At 43.9% G+C, this 17,784-nt stretch overlaps 1 protein-coding gene across 1 annotated transcript; it reads left to right on the top strand.

Annotated features, from left to right (window-relative positions):
* Window positions 1–2,840: 2,840 nt before the first annotated feature.
* LOC310684705 (phospholipase A2 inhibitor and Ly6/PLAUR domain-containing protein-like) lies at window positions 2,841–16,111 on the top strand. The gene is made up of 5 exons (XM_083456183.1): window positions 2,841–2,941; window positions 3,980–4,102; window positions 7,612–7,764; window positions 14,742–14,888; window positions 15,791–16,111. The coding sequence occupies exons 1-5, from the start codon at window positions 2,890–2,892 to the stop codon at window positions 15,946–15,948; spliced, it is 633 nt and encodes a 210-aa protein (XP_083312309.1). The 5' UTR covers window positions 2,841–2,889; the 3' UTR covers window positions 15,949–16,111.
* The last annotated feature ends 1,673 nt before the right edge of the window (window positions 16,112–17,784 follow it).

Below are 17,784 nucleotides of genomic sequence, written 5' to 3' on the forward strand. Positions count from 1 at the left end.
CAAAGCATCCCTTTCCACTTTGAGGCAATCAAGATTTGTGCTAATGTTAGATTTTCCACAAGCTTCAACTGGCCCTGCTTGCATCCGCCTGCTGAACCAGTCCAGCTGTTACAGAACCCTGTTGTCGAAATGGCCAGCAAGATGCCTGGGCAAAGCCTCAAAGCAGGACTGGACAGCAACACCAGTTGGTTCCATCTCCAACACTTGAGGAAGAACATGGCCAAATTGGTTAGTAGGCATTGTTAGCCTTATCCTCCATTATTTTCTTCTAATCCTCAATCAAACACATCCACGTTGCTGCCCATCTTTACTCCCTGAGAGCAAATTCCAGAGCTTAACTATTTGCTATTTCAAGCAGCACTTTCTTCCATCTTTCTCAGATCTTCCAACATTCACTGCCATTGGCTTCCCACAAATTCTAGTGTTATGAAAAAGGAATAAAAGCGTTTCTCTGTCCTGTTGCACTAAAGGCTTCCTATGAATTGAAGGCTGACTAAACCTCAGATGTGTAGGGAGGTACAAGAATTGCCCCAATCAAAGGATCTCACTGCTTGAGGTGTAGCATAAGGGATTGCATACTCCTCGAGGCACCTTGGGCTCACATTGCTCAGGTATCTGTGGAAATAAACATAAGCACCTTGAATGTGACCTGGAAGAAAATTGGCAACCAGTGCCACTATCTCAGCAACAGAGGGACACATGGCCAGAATTATTTTTGAAAGTGGCATTATGTAGGGAAGGGCCTCAGCCGTAGCAGCCTCTCCTCCTTTACCTTTGCCATCTCTGCAAATTATAATAATAATAATTTAATAATAAATATATTATTTATACTCCGCCCATCTGGCTGGGTTTCCCCAGCCACTCTGGGTGGCTTCCAGCAGAATATTAAAATCCAATTCTAAGGCTTTCACCATTCATTCTTTTTTTCAGGTTATTCTCACAACTTTCCATCTCTGAGCATAAAGATCCTTGGCCACTGTACCTGCACACATGAATACAGCTGGATACATAAACAGAGTTTGGAATTTTGCTGACCAATATCCCCTGCCAGAAGGGTTCTGGACTCGTGGAAAAGTCAGTTTGATCCCCCCCCCCCATTATATATCATGCCCCAAAAGAGCTTAGCCTTCCTACAGGTCTACCACATGTGACAGAATGACCCCTTGCAATTCTTACATTTCCAACATTTTTTGGTACATTCTTATATATTCGATCTAAGCTCTTTAGAGTTAAATAACATCGGTACATCATCTTATAATAATTAACTTATAATATGAAGAAGAAGATGGTGAAGGAAGAGGACATGAGCCCAAAGTCACTCTCCCCACCCCTCCATTGTGATTACCAACATCTGGGAGTCCCATTCCTCTTAGAAGAAACAATGTGGAGAATCTAAGCTGACAGTAAATTATATAGCAACATTATATATTACGCAAACATATACATAATACTAACATTGCACCAAAAAACTCTCCCAGGACATCTGTGATGCTGCCACTCTCCCTCTCGCATTGTCCAAATGCCAAATCCACATCATTCACACTGTCTTTGACTTTCATCAGCATCACAAGTGAAACAAAAGCAAAGAACGTGGAGCTGTGCTTGTGTATATCCAGTCCCAGTAAAAGATAGTCCCTAAAATCTGCAAGCTCCTCTGGACACAGACCTGCAATCCACCCCCCCCGCCCCACCTGCTCTTAACTCTGTTGTTCTTTAGTCGTGTCTGACTCTTCATGACCCCCTGGACCAGAGCATCCCAGGCACTGCTGTCTTCCACTGCCTCCTGCAGTTTGGTCAAACTCATGCTGGAAGCTTCGAGAACACTATCCAACCATCTCGTCCTCTGTCGTCCCCTTCTCCTTCTGCCCTCAATCTTTCCCAGCATCAGAGCCTTTTCCAGGGAGCCTTCTCTTCTCATGAGGTGGCCAAAGTATTGCAGCCTCAGCTGCAATCAGGATCTGTCCTTCCAGTGAGCACTCAGGGCTGATTTCTTCAGAATGGATAGGTTTGATCTTTTTGCAGTCCATGGGACTCTCTTAACTCTAACCAACTTATTTATAAAGAGCAAGTGGACCAATTCTGTACCCCAAACAAGTGCATTTAATGGGACAGAGGAAATCTAGATCATGAGTCACTGTGCATTTTATTACTGTACAACAAAGGAAACTGGACAGACACTCGTCTCCCCTTACCAAAAATAATTAAATTCGTGATTCTGACTATCAGAGAAATCTGGCAAAATTGGCTGGACTTCTGGAAATCTAATCCAATTACACTGTTGAGCTTTGAATTCTGGTGTCACCTGATGGGGCTTCACTTCCTGGGTGGTGAAATTGAGGGTGCCACAGGTTAAAGGGGGGACATGTCCTTGGAGCTCTGGGAAGGGGGAAGAGATTGATTTACCCCAAATGCAACTACATTTAATGGGAGTGAGGGGATCCGGGTCACTGTGCATTTTATTACTGTACCACAAGGGAAACTGTGGACAGACATTTGTCCCCCTTTCAAAAAAGTTCATGCTGTCAGAGAAAATGCCTTGGCTTCCAGAAACCTAATCCAGTTTCAGTGCTGTAACCTGATGGGACTCGTTTCCTCACATGCAGGATTGAGAAATTGAGGCTGGCACAGATTAGGAGGGACGTGTCCTTGGAGTTATTGGAAGGGGGAAGAGATTTAATTGCTTTTCAACACTGTGATTTATATTATGGTATAGCATGATTAGACTTCTAAAAATTTGGGACACTGTCCTGAACCCATTGTTCCTGGGTACTGCCAAAGTGCTTCTTGTAATCTCCTATAAATTCCTCCAACTAAGCCTCTTCATGCATCAGTTCCTTGCTCAGCCCAGTGCTGTTCTCGAACGCCTTCCTGGCTCTTCAGCTCTCTAGAATGATGAAGACACTCCTGATCTCCTGCCTCCTCTTGACCCTTCTGAATCCAGGTGAGCAGAACCACAGCTGCTGTGCTGATCATCCTGTTTCCAGGAAGGAACTAAGTGGGGGGTCAGCCTTTAAAGCAGGAGAAGAAAGTAACAAGGACTTGTGGTTCCTTTGAAAGAGAGAGGAATAAAGCATATGGTCAAGCTACAAGGGATCCTCAATCATAGATAGTTTCTTCCCAATGATTATATTTGTTTTTATTTAACCAAATCCATACTGAGAGGTGCAGTATCCCCAAGTCCATTGGGGGAGCAATGGGGGCAGTCGCCCACTCTTGGATAAACCAGAATCCTAGGTTTCATCTACAACAAAGAGTATGTTTCTTGAACTTTTTTCCTGTTTGCTTGCCTCATCGTCCACTCAAATTCTGCCCCTTCTTCCTGAAACATTGTTCTTAATATTAAATCTTTATTTTACCACATGCATACAGAGGTGTGGCATCCCCAAGTACATTGGGGCAGCAAAAGAGGCAGTAGTTCACTCTTCAATAAACCAGAATCCTAGCTTAAATTTAAAGCAGTGGTGTCCAAACCTTTTTCAAAGAGGGCCAGATTTGATGAAGAGAAAAGCTGTGGGGGCCAACCAAAGGGCCAATCCCAGGGGTACCAGATGTGCTTACAAGAGTGTGTCATGTTTTCTGGTGCTGATGGGAGTTGTAGTACAACAACTTCGGGAGGGTTAAAGGTTTCCCCACACCTTCTCTACTGGTCCTCTCCCTCAGACTGCAGGAGCCATCCTGGACAATCATTCTCTGGTCTATGCAAGGCCCACCCCCATTCACAGAGTTTCAGAACTACAGAAGGAATATATACTAGTTTGCAGAAACTAGTAGTCAAATAGTGCCTCCAATGTATCAATTGTGAATGGTAAACATGAATTTATCCAGTCCGCTTTTGAAGCTATCAAATTCGGTGGCCTTTGCTACCTCTCGTAAGATGGAGTTTGTAGCAGAAAGTGTTGTGTTCATGTACCTTGACGCAGACCTATTCTTCCTACACAGTTACTAAAGCTTTCTAAACCCATTTTCCCCCTGTCTGCAGTGGCATCTCTGATATGTGAGTCTTGTTTCGGTCAAGAAAAAGATTGCAGAAATGCTACAACTGAGGAGTGTGACGATTCCAGGGACCAGTCCTGCATGTCTTCCCTTGGAGTTGGCAAACTGTGTAAGTGAGAAGAACTTTCAACCTCTTTGATCACCAAAACGTAAACCCCCTGACTCACTTTCTAAGGCCATATCTTAGCCACAAGCCACTGAACAAGACTTTTCAAAAAGAAGTGTTCTAGGTTCTGCATTGCCTGTAGGAGCAGGGAAGAAATTCAAGTCAGTTCATATTTAAAGGTGCATTTACTCAATTGGCAGAGCAAAACAAAGCCATCCTTCAGAATCTGCCCTTTTCCCATTTTTGCAATTCACTTGTCCAGCCATGTAATCAATAGACAAATGCACATACTAGGGTAAAGTGTGTATACAATAACCTACAACAAAATGAAGCGACAGTCACCTAATTCATAAGAAGAGCTAAAAATAAAGATAGAAAAGATGGATATCAGTCACAGCAACAAAACAAAACAAACAATACCCCAACCCAAGTGTTGGTTCAGCAGTCTCAGCTTTTTTAGTTGGAGTCAGTCTGTCAGTTTCCCATCTCCCAGGCCAAGTGAAAAATGACCTGCAAGGCAGAGAGCTAGTCTGCCAGGATTCACAGCCAATATGGTCAACAAATATCCCTCCACCCCCATGGGGGAAACCATGACTGCTTAAATCAGTATGACCCTGCAGATAGGGCCTAAGAGTGAAAATAACATTCACACTAAATGTTGATGGGGGGGGGGAGTTGGAAACTAATATGAAAATGTGGAGAAATGAACTTCAAATAAGAAACCAAGAGAAACTGATACTGACATATTGCCCCTTCCTAATTGCCTGTGGTACATGGTCCGTTTATGAGCTCCAGAATCGACTCTCATTGGTCCACTTACAGGGTAGATTTGATTTAAATCACAATTTAAATCACTAGTCAGTAAAACTTGATTTAAAACATTTTTTTACATAAAGACTCATTCTTGCTGGTGTAATCTTAATATTTACAACTAGATGAAGGTTTTGTTTTTGGAATAATAAATTTTCAGAGTAGTTTTTAAAGTTATATCAAAAATTACTGATTTGGTTATACTATTAGAAAAACATTGACAAATAATTATGAAAATTTTGTGAGGTTTAATAAATTAACTGTTTATATTTGGACTTCTTTTCTGCTGTATTTTATTGGAAGGAGAAAAATTAATCATTTCATTAATAATAATTTAAATAATTTATTTAACTAAAACAATAACATTAGAGCATATGCATCCATGTTTGTTAACTGATGTGATTAAACAATTTTTTTAGAAAAACCTTAGAGGGAGTTATAGCACACATGAAAAGCTTAAAACAAATCCTTATTTCCTGATGAGGATAGTCTTTGGACTATAATATAACTTAAATAGAAAACCATCTTGGGGGGGGGGGGAATCATCCAAAAGCATTAAAAAAACACACGATTTAAATTTTAAAAATCTGATTTAAATAAAAAAAATCTAATTTAAATTTAAAAATCTGATTATTTTGATTTTTTAAATTGATTTTTATCCACTCTGTCAGCCACAAAACTTATTTCATGGATGAATTCCTTCCCATGAAACCTCCTGAACTGATCCCACTGAATAAGGAGAAGGGTGGTAGAAACCTCTGGACAGCCAAAGGTTCTCCATTCCTGACTCACATTCAACAAATAGATAAAACTGGAGAAATCTCTTTCCGCTCCAAGCAGGGCCTGCTCAAGACAATTGGATACCTGAGGCAAACCATGAGATGTTCCCCACCCCGCAGACCCAGAAGAAAGGGTGACTGAAGATTAGGCCTGGGCAATTTATTGAGATATCGCCCCAGGACCGGTATGAGGGGCAGACCGTGATGACAGATTCACTCAGCAGTAAGTTGTTGGGGAAACCCCTCCGATCCTGAGTCCCTCTGCCTCCAGCACCCAGCACGCTGAGGAAAAACTATACAAGCTGCAGCCTGGAGCTGGAGGCAGAGGGACTCAGGAGGGGTGGAAGTTTCATCAAGGATGTGAAATCATCATCGTGGTCTGTCCCATATACTTGCACTGGGAGAAAAAAGCTGCATGGACAAGGCTTATACATCTTGTTCCTCCCTCCCTCCTTAAACTGCTTGGGTTAAGAGCACACCGCTGCCCTCGCCTCAGCCAAGCAGTTTTGCGGAAACCCCAACCTGCCACTGGCTCACATGAGCAAGTAGTGGGGCGGGGGCTCTGTTAAAGTGCTCCCCCTCCCTAGCTACAAGAGCACCACCCCCGCTCCTGCTTGCACACAAGTAGGAGCGGAATCTCAGCTGCTAAGCAGGGGAACTGCGAGCCATGTCACCCTTTCCTGCCCACCTCTCAATGGAGAATTTGAAGGAGTCCCCACCTTGCGTGAGTCGACAGTGGAGTGCAGGCTCCGGGCGGAGACAACCTTGGCTGCCACCTGGCTGCCTTTTTCAGCACAGGAGAAAAGACGGAGCCCACTCTGCCAGTCAAAGGCAGCCAGGCAGTGTATGCAGCCCTGCAAGGCACAGGTAGGGTGGCTTTGCAGCCTGCGCTTTGTGAATGACCACCCCACAAGGAAAGAGGCAGTGTGCCTGCACGGGCACCAGAGAGGTGGAGGGAGCCTCAGAAAGGAGCTCCAAGGTGGTATTTGCTAAAATGTATAGAACTCAAGATAAGGTATGTTGGAAATGTAAGGAGAAGGAAGGGAATTTCTTTCAAATGTGGTGGACGTGTCCTAAGATTAAAGTCTACTGGGATATGTTATATAAAATACTTTTAGTGGAAAAAAAACCAGAGGCTTTTTTATTAGCGATCATAGGTGAAGAAATTCCCCCCAAAAAGACATAAATATATTTATGTATGCTACTACGGCAGAAAAGATACATTTAGCCCAGAAATGGAAGCAGCAGGAACTTCCAACGTTGGAAGAATGCCAAACAAAGATGATTGAATACGCTGAGCTGGCGAGACTGACGGGGGAAATCCGAAACCAGCAAGACGAACTGTTTGAAAAGGACAGGTTATGATTTGATACCTGTTTATAAATATTAGAAGTAAGTCTTTTAAATATGGAGATAAAGTAAATAGGGTGATTTAGAAATGCAAAATAAAAGTGATTGCATATGGAAGTCAGGGAAGGGGACAGGAGGAAGTCAGAGCTCAATTTGAGGAAAGATATATGTGATGAAGAAATTTTATTTGGTTGTTATAAAGGAAAAAAAGTAATTTTAATACTCAGCAAGCCCTAGGCACTGAGGCTTTAACCCACAGCGCCACCAGAGTCCCAATTTTAATAAACATTATATTAAATAGAAAAAGGAAGGAGCTCCAAGGTCCCTGCCACGAACAACAGGGACATGGGGTGGCTCAAATGGGGGAGAGGAACTGACGAGGAGGTGAGAGATCTTGCCTCTAAGGATCACACCACAGCTTCAAAGGCAGCAGCATCAGGCGATGCTTTTCTTGGTGGTCAGATCTCGTGCCCCTGTGGATCAGCAAACATAAGGTGATCATCAACCCTTTCCTCATAGGTGGGCCAGCCCTATTTCCAGGTCTAGTTATTTCCTTTTCCAATTATTTTATAGCACTTTTGGGGTCAACAATGGTTCTCAAGTCCTGCATCGATACAGAGTTGTGTGATGTAGGCTATGGCAGTGCCTCCATAACCTCATCAATATACATCCAGAGCAAGGCCTCCTGCTGCAAGACAGATATGTGCAACAGCGGACGTCCCGAAAGTAAGTATCATCATCAGGAAAGATGATCTCACAAAACTTAAGTAATGAGAGAGGTCAAAGAAAGACAAACAAGTTTTTGGCAGTATCCTGATGTCAGGGACTGGCTAGACAAGGCGGAGTAGTGGCAGCCAGTCGCTCCAGGAGGTGCCTGAGGGTGACACTAGGAGAGATTTCAAACCTGATTCAGACTGGTGGGACAAGGAGGAGCCACTGACAGAGGGAACCAGCGGGGAAGCATTGGAGCCATAGTATGGGGGTGGCGGGAAATAATACAACAAAACCCAAAATATCAGTAAGAAGATTACTTGAACAACATGTAGCATCTATTAGCAAAAATTACAAGGGAGCGTCACAGTTTTACCTTAGTCCTACAAACACCCCTCCCATAATGCTACTCACAGTTCCTCTCCTGCAGCAGCTTCTGGTATTTACATCCTATGCTTTCCTCCAAAAAGCTTGAGCTCCCGCTCACCTTTTTAGCCTCAAAACATCCTGTGAAATAGGTTAGGCTGAGAGATGGTTCCTGGTCCCAGGCCACTCAGCAAGTGTCATGGCTACAGTGAAATTTGAACACTGGTCTCCTAGATTCTAGTCCAACTCTCTAACCACTTCACATCACTGGCTCATTGGTTTCCCAGAGTTCTAGCCCCCAAACCTAGAGTGACCCATTTTCTTTGATGCATTTGCATTTGTAGAGATATTTTTAGTGGGACAGACTGGTAAGGCAGTGTGATTCTTCTTCTTCTTTGGCGATCACTCGTAGCCAGGTAAGATTGTCTTTCATAAACACGGTTTTAACAATGAGTCAGTAAGTGACTGTGGAGGCCAATTCTGGAACCACACGTCCTTCCACAGTGGGGACATTGGTTTCTGGGTGGGAGTTGATCACGGTGTGGATATCCAAGCATGCCTTCCTCTTAGCACATTTCTCCCTTACATCCTGAGTTTGAGTGTCTTCAAAGCCCATGACACCTTTGGTAAAGGCTGTTCTCCAATTGAAGCGCTCTCAGGCCAGTGTTTCCCAGTTGTCAGTGTTTATACTTCATTTTTAAAGATTTGCCTTGAGAAAGTCCTTAAACCTCTTTTGTTGACCACCAGCATTACACTTTCCATTTTTAAGTTCAGAATAGAGTAGTTACTTTGGATGACGATCATCAGGCATCTGCACAACATGACCAGTCCAACGAAGATGATGTTGAAGAATCATTGCTTCAACACTGGTGATATTTGCTTCTTCCAGTACGCTGATATTAGTTCGCCTGTCTTCCCAAAATTTTCAGAGACACCGTTGATGTAATCTTTCAAGGTTTGGAGATGGTGTTTATAAGTGGTGCATGTTTCACAAGCATACAGTAAGGTTGGTAGTACAATAGCTTTGTAAACAAGCATGTTGGTTTCCCTGTGAATGTCCCGGTCCTTAAACACTCTGCACTTCAATCAACAGAAAGCTGCACTCGCAGAGCTCAGGGATGCTGGATTTCGGCATAAGTGCTAGCCCTTATGGAAAGATAACTGTCTAGGTAGGGGAAGTGATTGACATTTTCCAACGTTACACCATTGAGTTGGATTTGTGGAGCTGCAGAGGGGTTATTTTGTACTTGTTGGTGCAGTACTTTGTTTTTTGGTTTGTTTGTTTTTTTGGATGTTGAGCGACAGGCCAAACTTTTCATAAGCTTCTGGGAAGATATTTAGGATGGTTTGGAGGTCATCCTGTGAGCGTGCCCACACTACGTTGTCATTAGCATACTGAAGCTCCATGATGGAAGTTACTGTAACCTTACTCTTTGCTTTCAGCCTGCTCAGATTGAAGAACTTTCCATCTGTTAAATATATTATTTCTACTCCGGTGGGGAGTTTTCCTTTGACAAAGTGTAGGATCATGGCAATGAAAACAATGAATAGAGTTGGGGCAATAACACAACCCTGTTTAACACCTGATCCCACGGTGAATGGTTCACTTTGAGAGCCATTGTTATCTGCGATTGTTGCTGTCATATTATCATGGAGGAGTCGGATGATGTTTACAAATTTATCTGAGCAGCCAATTCTCAGAAGGACAGTCCACAGGGCATTAAGATTTACAATGTTGAAAGCCTTGGGTCAAAAAACGACACATACGGGGGTTGGTTTTGATCTCTGCATTTTTCTTGAAGCTGTTGAGCGGTGAAAATCATGTCCACTATCCCCCTAGAAGGCTGAAAACCATTTTGGGATTCAGGAACGGTCACCTCGGATATTGTTAAGAGATGGTTTGCTAAGATCCTTGCAAGAATTTTACCACCTGCAGCTAATAGAGAGATGCCTCGATAGTTTCTGCAATCAGTTCTGTCACCTTTTTTTTAAAAAAAAGATAATTTTGGCATCCATAAAGTCTGCTGGGATCTCTTCTCTCTCCCAGATTTTTTTGATGAGCTTGTGAAGTTGTTGTGTAAGTTCAATTTCACCCACTTTGAAGACATTGGCATGTATCCCCTCAGGTCTGCTTGTTTTTTTGTTTTTCATATGGTTAATAGCTGTACACAACTCTCCTAGATTTGGAGATACTGCAAGCTCATCTCTAACTTGTTTTTGCAGAATTTGTGAGAGGACCTCAGCAGCTACGGGGGAGTTGCAGTTAAGGAGATGTTGGTAATGTTCTTTAAAGCAGTGTAATAGCTTCTTTATCTTTTAGAAGTGTGATACCGTCTGCTGAGCGTAGGGGGAATATGCCATTATTTATTCGCCCATAGATGGTCTTTGTGACTTTGTTCACAGGCTGCAATAATGGATGTTTTTAGCTTGGTCCAGTGTTCCTCAATGTTATCAGGGAATTCTGAAAGCAGATGGCCCTTAAGAGTCCTTTGGAAGCAATCCCACTTAACGGGATCTTGAAGGCCTTGGGTGTTCATTTTGCACCTTGTTTTCCTTCCTTGAAGCCTGCGTTAAGGTATAATATTGATAGCCATTGTGGAGCGTATTAGTCAGTGATCTGTCCAGCAGTCGTCGGCACTCGTCATAGCTCTGGTAAGGAGCAGATCACGGTGATCTTTAGCACAGACAATAACATAGTCTAAGACAGCAGCAGGCAACCTAAGGACCATGGGCCGGATGTGGCCCAATCACCTTCTCAATCCGGCCCGTGGACGGTCCAGAAATCAGCGTGTTTTTACATGAGTAGAATGTGTCCTTTTATTTAAAATGCATCTCTGGGTTATTTGTGTGGCCTGCCTGGTGTTTTGACATGAGCAGAATGTATGCCTTTATTTAAAATGCATCTCTGGGTTATTTGTGGGGCATAGGAATTCGGTCATCTTTTTTTTCAAAATTTACTCTGGCCCACCAAATGGTCTGAGGGATGGTGGACCAGCCCATGTCTGAAAAAGGTTGCTGACCCCTGGTCTAAGAGGTGCCAGTGGTTTGACCGAGGATGCCTCCAGGGAGTTTTAAATTTATTTTTATGTCAAAAGAGTGTGTTGGTAGTAACAAGGTTGTGCGCTGCACATATCGTCAAAAGTAAGATTCAGTTCTGGTTGCTGTTGCTAATTCCTTCTTTCCCAATAGTCCCAGGCCACCGATCGAAATCTCACCCAACTCCTGCATTAAAATCACCCAGGAGGATGAGTTTATCTTCCTTAGGCATCTCTGATAGAACAGTATCCAGCTGAGAGTAAAATTTTCTTTAATGTCTTCATCGGCATCCAGTGTTGGTGCATAAGCGCTTATAAGAGTAGCCTGTTGGTTTTTGGTGTGCTTTATTCGAAGGGTTGAGAGTCACTCATTAATGCCGGTAGGGACTTCTGACAGGAGCTTCACAAGATCGTTTTTTATAGTGAAGCCTACCCCTGTATCCAAAGTTCTTGTCCGGATAGACCTTTCCAGAAGAAAGTGTAGTCTCCTTTTTCTTCCTTCAGTTGTCCCTCGCCTGCTCTTTAAGTCTCTTGAAGCGCTGCAATATTGATGTTAAAACGTTGCAGCTCTCTTGCAATGATGGCAGTTCTGCATTCAGAACACTCACTATCTGTGTTATCTGACAAAGTCTGTATATTCCATGTTCCAAAATTCAATTGTGTTTTACAACAGCTAGGTGGTGACCCCACTGTGTGCGGTCATCCAGTCAGGGGAAAAGGGAGGCAGATCATGTTTAGGGCACCTTTTCTAGCCCCTCCCCCTTTCCAGGGTGAGCAGAATGGATCCTAAAAAGGGCTGCTCAGTTATGGATACAGCTGCCGAGCTGCTCAACTGCCTCGTTCCTTGAGTGGGAATGACTGAATCCTTATTCACCGCCCATGTGCTGGTTCATGACTAGGGGCTTCCAGATTTCATGATCCTGCCCCCATTACCATTTGCCGATTGCCAGGTGACTTTTGGGGTTTGGGTTTGCTATGAGTTTTTGGAAGACACCAGTACGTGAATTTGTTTTATGTGTGTAGATCAGTGCATGCTGACCAAGGCACAATCTTCACATCTGCATCAATATGCAGATGATACCCAGCTCTACCTCTCTTTCAAATCAGAACCAGTGAAGGCGGTGAAGGTCTTGTGTGAGTGCCTGGAGGTGGTTGGAGAATGGATGGCGGCTAATGGATTGAGGTTGAATCTTGACAAGACAGAAGTACTGTTCTTGGGGGACAGGGGGCGGGCAGGTATGAAGGACTCCCTGGTCCTGAATCAGGTAACTATGCCCCTGAAAGACCAGGTGTGCAGCCTGGGAGTCATTTTGGACTCACAGCTGTCCATGGAGGAACAGGTCAATTCTGTATCCAGGGCAGCTGTCTACCAACTCCACCTGGTACACAGGCTGAGACCCTACCTGCCCGCCGACAGTCTCGCCAGAGTGGTGCATGCTCTAGTTATCTCCCACTTGGACTACAGCATTGGACTACTGCAACGCACTCTATGTGGGGCTACCTTTGAAGGTGATCCGGAAACTGCAATTAATCCAGAATGTGGCAGCTAGACTGGTGACTTGGAGTGGCCGCCGAGACCACATAACACCAGTCTTGAAAGACCTACATTGGTTCCCAGTATGTTTCCGAGCACAATTCAAAGTGTTGGTGTTGACCTTTAAAGCCCTAAATGGCCTCGGCCCAGTATACCTGAAGGAGTGTCTCCACCCCAATCGTTCTGCCTGGCCGCTGAGGTCCAGCGCCCAGGGCCTTCTGGCGGTTCCCTCATTGCGAGAAGCAAAGCTACAGGGAACCAGACAGAGGGCCTTCGTGGTAGTGGCGCCCGCCCTGTGGAACGCCCTCCCATCAGATATCAAAGGCATAAACAACTACCTGACATTCAGAAGACATCTTAAGGCAGCCCTGTTCAGGGAAGTTTTTAATGTGTAACATTTTAGTGTATTTTTGGTCTCTATGGAAGCGGCCCAGAGTGGCTGGGGAAACCCAGCCAGATGGGTGGGGTACAAATAATAAATTATTATTATTATTACTATTGTTGTTGTTGTTGTTGTTGTTGTTGTTGTTATTCACAGTAGGGCTCTGTTCCGGTGGCATGAGTAGTCACAATGAACTAGTAGATTCCTATCTGCTGCAGCCCTTATCTGCCTTCACAGCTGTTGTAACATACCGCTTGTTATCATCCACCTGTTCTGCCGTTGAGGACTTTTTGGATCATTCCCTTTGACCTTACCGCCTTGGGTGACCCTGTTAGGAGTACAGGATTCCTGATGGCTTCACTCACACGGGTCATAGGAACGTGCAAACCCACTCACCACAAAAAGCTGGTGATCCAGCTAGTGAGAAGGCAGTATTATTATACCTGTGGATTGGCCAAGCCTACTACAAACATCTGCAACATGGGCTCCTGCCTTCACCAACAGAACAGGACTTTCTAAGAGGATATCTGCATTATTTAATAACATAGCATAGTAAAAGAAAAACTGCACATAGAACAAAACCAAAAACCATGAATCAATAACAAGATTACTTGAACAACATGCAGCAGTCATGAGCAAAAATTACAAGGGAGCTACACAGTTTTACCTTAGTCCTAGAAACATTCCTTGTGTGATGTTACTCACAGTCCCTCTCCTGCAGCAGCTTCTGATATTTACATCCCTACTCTTTTGTCCAAAGAGCTTGAGGTGGCATTTCTGGCTCTCCTGCTCACCATTTTAGCCTCAAACACCCGTGTGAAATAAGTCAGGCTAAGGGGCAGTGTCTGGCCCCAGGTCACTCAGCAAGTTTCGTGGCTCTACTACAGATTTGAACTCTGGTCTACTCCCACCCTCGTTCCTGATGTAGATGTTCACATTCCCTTGTTCCTGATGTAGATCTTCACTCACCCCTCCCTTGTTGTTCGGAGGAGGCACCATTTTGTGGTTCGCCTTAGTATTCTCAACACCATGGTGTATGCTTTAATTGTAAACACTATAACAACCCTAGGACCAAGAATTCTGGGAGTGGTAGTTTGTTAAGGATGCTGAGAGTTAATTGGGAAACCCCTATTCCCCTCACAGAGCTATGGATTAACAAACAAACCCCACACAATAGTTCTTATTAGCTACCATTTCTTCTTAGGTGAAATCATTATTTTACCAAAACTAAGCACATGTTTTCCAGAAGTGATTTTTTAAGGATAAAACTACTAACAGCTTTCTTTCTCTTTCCCGCTCTCAGGAAGAGGGCCATTTTGCAGACTTTTATCATCATTTGTGTCCATTCGTGGCTACCATTTTGTCTCTCAGAATGCCCCCCAATGCTGCTCAGTGCTAAGCCCAATTGCTTAAAGTGGTATCCCTTTGCTTGAAATGTATGCTGTGAATGTGGCCCCAGTCAGAAATCTCTTGCACCATGCATTAATGTAGCCCTGGATGAATGGAGCACGGCTGAAGCACTCCGCTTGGAGAAGTGTTGGAAGGTGGTAGGCATCCATCTTGGAAGTGGAAGCCCAATTCCCACCCCTCACATACAGCACGTTGTGGTTTGCATCTGCAAAAGAAATACATTGATTAACTGCAATGTTGGTGTGGTGTGGTGATTGTTTTCCAGTGCCCGAGAGTGAGACGAGGGAGCTCAATGGGCTGAAGTGCCCAAGTTGCTTCTCCATCTCTTCAGACAAGTGTGAGGGCAATAAGACCGTCAGCTGCAGAAATGAGGAGGATCAATGCTTCTACGCTGGGGGTCGCCTGAAGTTTGGTGAGTCTTGTGTAATGGAGTGCAACTAGGGCCCCATCTTTGAGGAAGTATCATGCTACGTTGAGCAATCATGGCTTCCCCTAAAAGACGCTAGGATACTTTGTTTATTAAGGGTGCTGAAAGTTATTAGGAGACCCACGTTGCCTTCACAGAGTGTCTGGGATGGGCAGGAGCCCAAGGTCGAGGGATGTGTGGACAGGGAGGTGGGAGGAGGAGAATACAGGGAAGGGCTAGTGATTTCTGCAGTTCTTGTCTGGAACCCTGTGCCAGTTTATTCCATTTTTTCCCCAGCAACACCTTAAAAGCCTATTCAGATAGGAACATGCTCTATTCCCTTTTGCTGTTCATTCGATTGAGTTTTAAATGTTTTAATGGTTTTTACTGCTTTTATTGCTAATGTAAATATTTCTTGTAAACCCCTAGCAGTTTTTACTGCAATCAAGCGGTATATAGTTTTTGTTAAATAAAAATACATCTTAAAATTTGCACTTTAAATTGGAGGGGGCAGGATGGAGACCCACAGGCCCAGGAGCCAAAGGCATTCCTCTAGGACTCTCTCTCTCTGGCCCTTTAGATCCTCCTTAGCCACACCTCCTCTCCCTAGGCCACAACTCACAAGCCCCACTTCATACCCTACCTGTATGCTTTGGCCTGGCTGGATTGTTGCCCCTGAAGTCTTGGTTACCTGGATGGAGGACGGGGGGGCAGGGTTGAATGTATGTATAAAATAGCCTGCCATGTAAAGGTGAATTTTACATATGTTTCCATTGGCCAGTGGACCTCCCAGAAGGTCACCCAGACTGGAAAACAGCTCTTGGTCTGAAAAAAGTTGCCCACCGTTCTGTTTGAGGGAGAGGGTTTTGGATTTCAAAAGCATATGTGTGTGCTTTTTTTCCCAACAGGGGGAAGCAGCCTGATTGGTTCTGTCCGAGGCTGTGCAACAGCTAGTATGTGTGACTACGGTCAGGAGATGCTGATGACTTATCTTAAATCACTGGGATATGAGATCACTCAATTAAAGTGTACTGACGCAATGGACGAGGATGCCAATGAGCTGTAGCTGAGGGAAGGCAAACCTCCACCGCCCAGAAGAACCCACCATTTATGGAAATTGGTGGCCTAGTGGTTGAAGCAGGGGTGGTCTCAGCCTGAGGACTCCCAGGCTTTCTTTTCAGAAGCCTAGAAGCTCCTCCTCAAAGACAGGCTGTATTTGACTTTCATGTGCAAATGAAGTCATTGAATCATGTCCAAAATAAATATGTATGGCAAATAATGTGTGTTGTATCATTTATCCAAATGCAACATTTGTTCGGGGAAATAATAGTGCTTGGAGATGGGAGCTAGATTTCACGTTTGAAGTCCCTGGCCAGCCTTCCATGTCAAATTTTTATTGTGTCCACTTTGTGCTCCCTTGTTGTCAGGGGTAGTACATCCCATTTCACCACAGCAGCCATGCTACGTAACCCCCACCAAAGCATCCCTTCCCTAGGTTGTGTGGCAACAGCACAAAGTGGCATAGCAGCAGCAGGATCTGGCTAGATCTTAGGAGATTTTGGGGAGAGCCTGCTGGAAAACAGTGCTGATGCCAGTGCCATTTTTCTGCCGCCTATGGGGCAGGTGGGACACCCACTTATTGTGGGAAAGACATAAACTGGACTGTGTATACAACCTTCAAAAAATAAAAAAATAAACATTTAGAACGGGCACATAACCTCTCTGGATCCATTGGGACAAATAGGCAGGGGAATGTTAGCAGAAGAGGAAGCAGATGGAGGAAGAGGCGTCGTAGCATTTTATGTAGTCTTACACAAAATGGAAATGCTAGTCTTCACACAATATATGCAAACATTTTTGGAGGTCTCCCTTGTGACCCAAGCTGAGGAACGATGTACCACCTACACCCCCATCTCCTGGGTCCTGTGGAGAAGCATGCAGTGGCTGCATTTGACCCCCCATGCCAGAGGTTCCCCACCCCTGGTAGCGATTACTAAAGGGCTCCATAGTTTCCCATTTTTCTCTCTCCTTTGGCTTCCCTTACTCAGCCAAATGAGCAGCTTGGTGATTTTAGAAAGACATTGTGAAACCATGCTTCTTCAGCAAGTACTTTGTGAATCCACTCATCCTCAGCAGGTACACTGGGTGAGCACCACTTTGAGGCAATCAAGATTTGGGCAAATGTTAGATTTCGCACAAGCTTCAACTGGCCAGAACTTACATCAGCCTGCTGAACTAGGCCTGTTACCATCAATTTTGGATGTGCAAAGACTTTATTAAATACTTGGGTATAATGATTTCATCCGATATAGACCAAATTGTAAAATTTAAATTTGAATCAAATTATAAATGAGATTTCTTTTGATATTGAAAGGTGGGGACCTCAAAATGAATGTTGTTCCAAAGTTTTTATACATTCTTAGAGGATTACCAAAACATAGCCCCAAATTTTACTTCCAAAAAATACATCAACTATTTAGATCGTGCCTATGGGGTACGAAGCCACCAAAAATATCACTATATAAAATGCAACTTCCAACTAAGGAAGGTGGCTTTAGTCTCCCAAATCTGGAACTATATCACCAGGCCTACTTGCTGAGTAAGACTAATGACTGGAGAGCTAGCAGGAATCCCAACTGGGCTACTCTCGAATATAGTTTCTTTGAACCTCTTGTAGGGTGGACTAAACTCAGCTCCAATTTTATGAAACATCCTATTATCCTGGAGACTATTAAAGCACCTATAAAAATTTGGATGAATATAGATAAAAAAATCACACAAAGATAGTAGTAGTAGACTTTATTTGCGTAGCCGATAGGCCATAGCATCAAAGGACAAACACCAACAAAACCACATTACAAATATAGTTACCATAAAATCTTGTGACCAATTAAAACCCTAG

This window comes from Podarcis tiliguerta (assembly GCF_965153285.1).
Source record: "Podarcis tiliguerta genome assembly, chromosome: 8".
Taxonomy (NCBI): Eukaryota; Metazoa; Chordata; class Lepidosauria; order Squamata; family Lacertidae; genus Podarcis; species Podarcis tiliguerta.